The 710-nt window shown below is 46.3% G+C and overlaps 1 protein-coding gene across 1 annotated transcript in view; it reads right to left on the bottom strand.

Annotated features, from left to right (window-relative positions):
• Window positions 1–592, bottom strand: part of LOC105504963 (chromosome unknown open reading frame, human C15orf57) — a 15840-nt gene extending 15248 nt beyond the window's left edge. The window contains exons 1-2 of the mRNA XM_011932617.1: window positions 588–592; window positions 84–334 (exon numbers count right to left, since the gene is read on the bottom strand). Of these exons, the coding sequence (XP_011788007.1) occupies window positions 84–327 (244 nt within the window). The 5' untranslated portion in view covers window positions 328–334; window positions 588–592. The remainder of the gene's footprint in view (window positions 1–83; window positions 335–587) is intronic.
• Between the last annotated feature and the right edge of the window lie 118 nt (window positions 593–710).

Here is a 710-nt window from a genome sequence, read left to right as displayed (position 1 = left end):
GAAAAGGAAAGAAAAAAAAGAACAGGAAACCAAGTTTGATGTCACAGAACTTCAATATGCTTACCTAGAGCCGTCAAACTTACCTAGAGATGCTAAATACACTTCTGAATCCTGCAAGGGAGCCCAAGGCTTTACAGCTGGCTGCACGGCAAAGTCAGCCACCTCCCTCTGGCCTTCACCTTCAGGGTAAGAATCCACAAAGGAGTCTGAGAAGGAATTGTTGGCACCATCTTCTTGGTCAGGATTTGGCAGACAGGAACAAATTTCAGCCCAGAGATCCTGGCCAGATCTTGTGGCTGTAGAGTCAGCGCTCTCAAACATTTTCATTTGGAATCTGCGCTATAAAACAGAAGCTCAAGTGAGTAAGAACTGGCTTTAAGAATACAGCATAAGGTTGGGCACAGTGGTTCACGCTTGTAATCCCAACACCGTGGGAAGCTGAGACAGGCAGATAATTTGAGGCCAGCAGTTCGAGACCAGCCTGGGAAACATGGCAAAGTCCCATCTATACTAAAAATGCAACAATTAGGTGTGGTGGCACATGCCTGTAGTCTCAGCTACTCCGGAGGCTGAGGAGGGAGGATCACCTGAGCCCAGGAGATAGAGGCTGCAGTGAGTGGTGATCATGCCACTTGTATTCCAGCCTGGGTGACACTGCGAGACCCTGTCTCATAAATAAATAAACAAAATAAAAATAAAAATAGAATTCC

This window comes from Colobus angolensis, unplaced genomic scaffold, assembly GCF_000951035.1.
Source record: "Colobus angolensis palliatus isolate OR3802 unplaced genomic scaffold, Cang.pa_1.0 Scaffold97, whole genome shotgun sequence".
Taxonomy (NCBI): domain Eukaryota; kingdom Metazoa; phylum Chordata; class Mammalia; order Primates; family Cercopithecidae; genus Colobus; species Colobus angolensis.
This window is presented reverse-complemented; position numbering and strand designations above follow the sequence as displayed.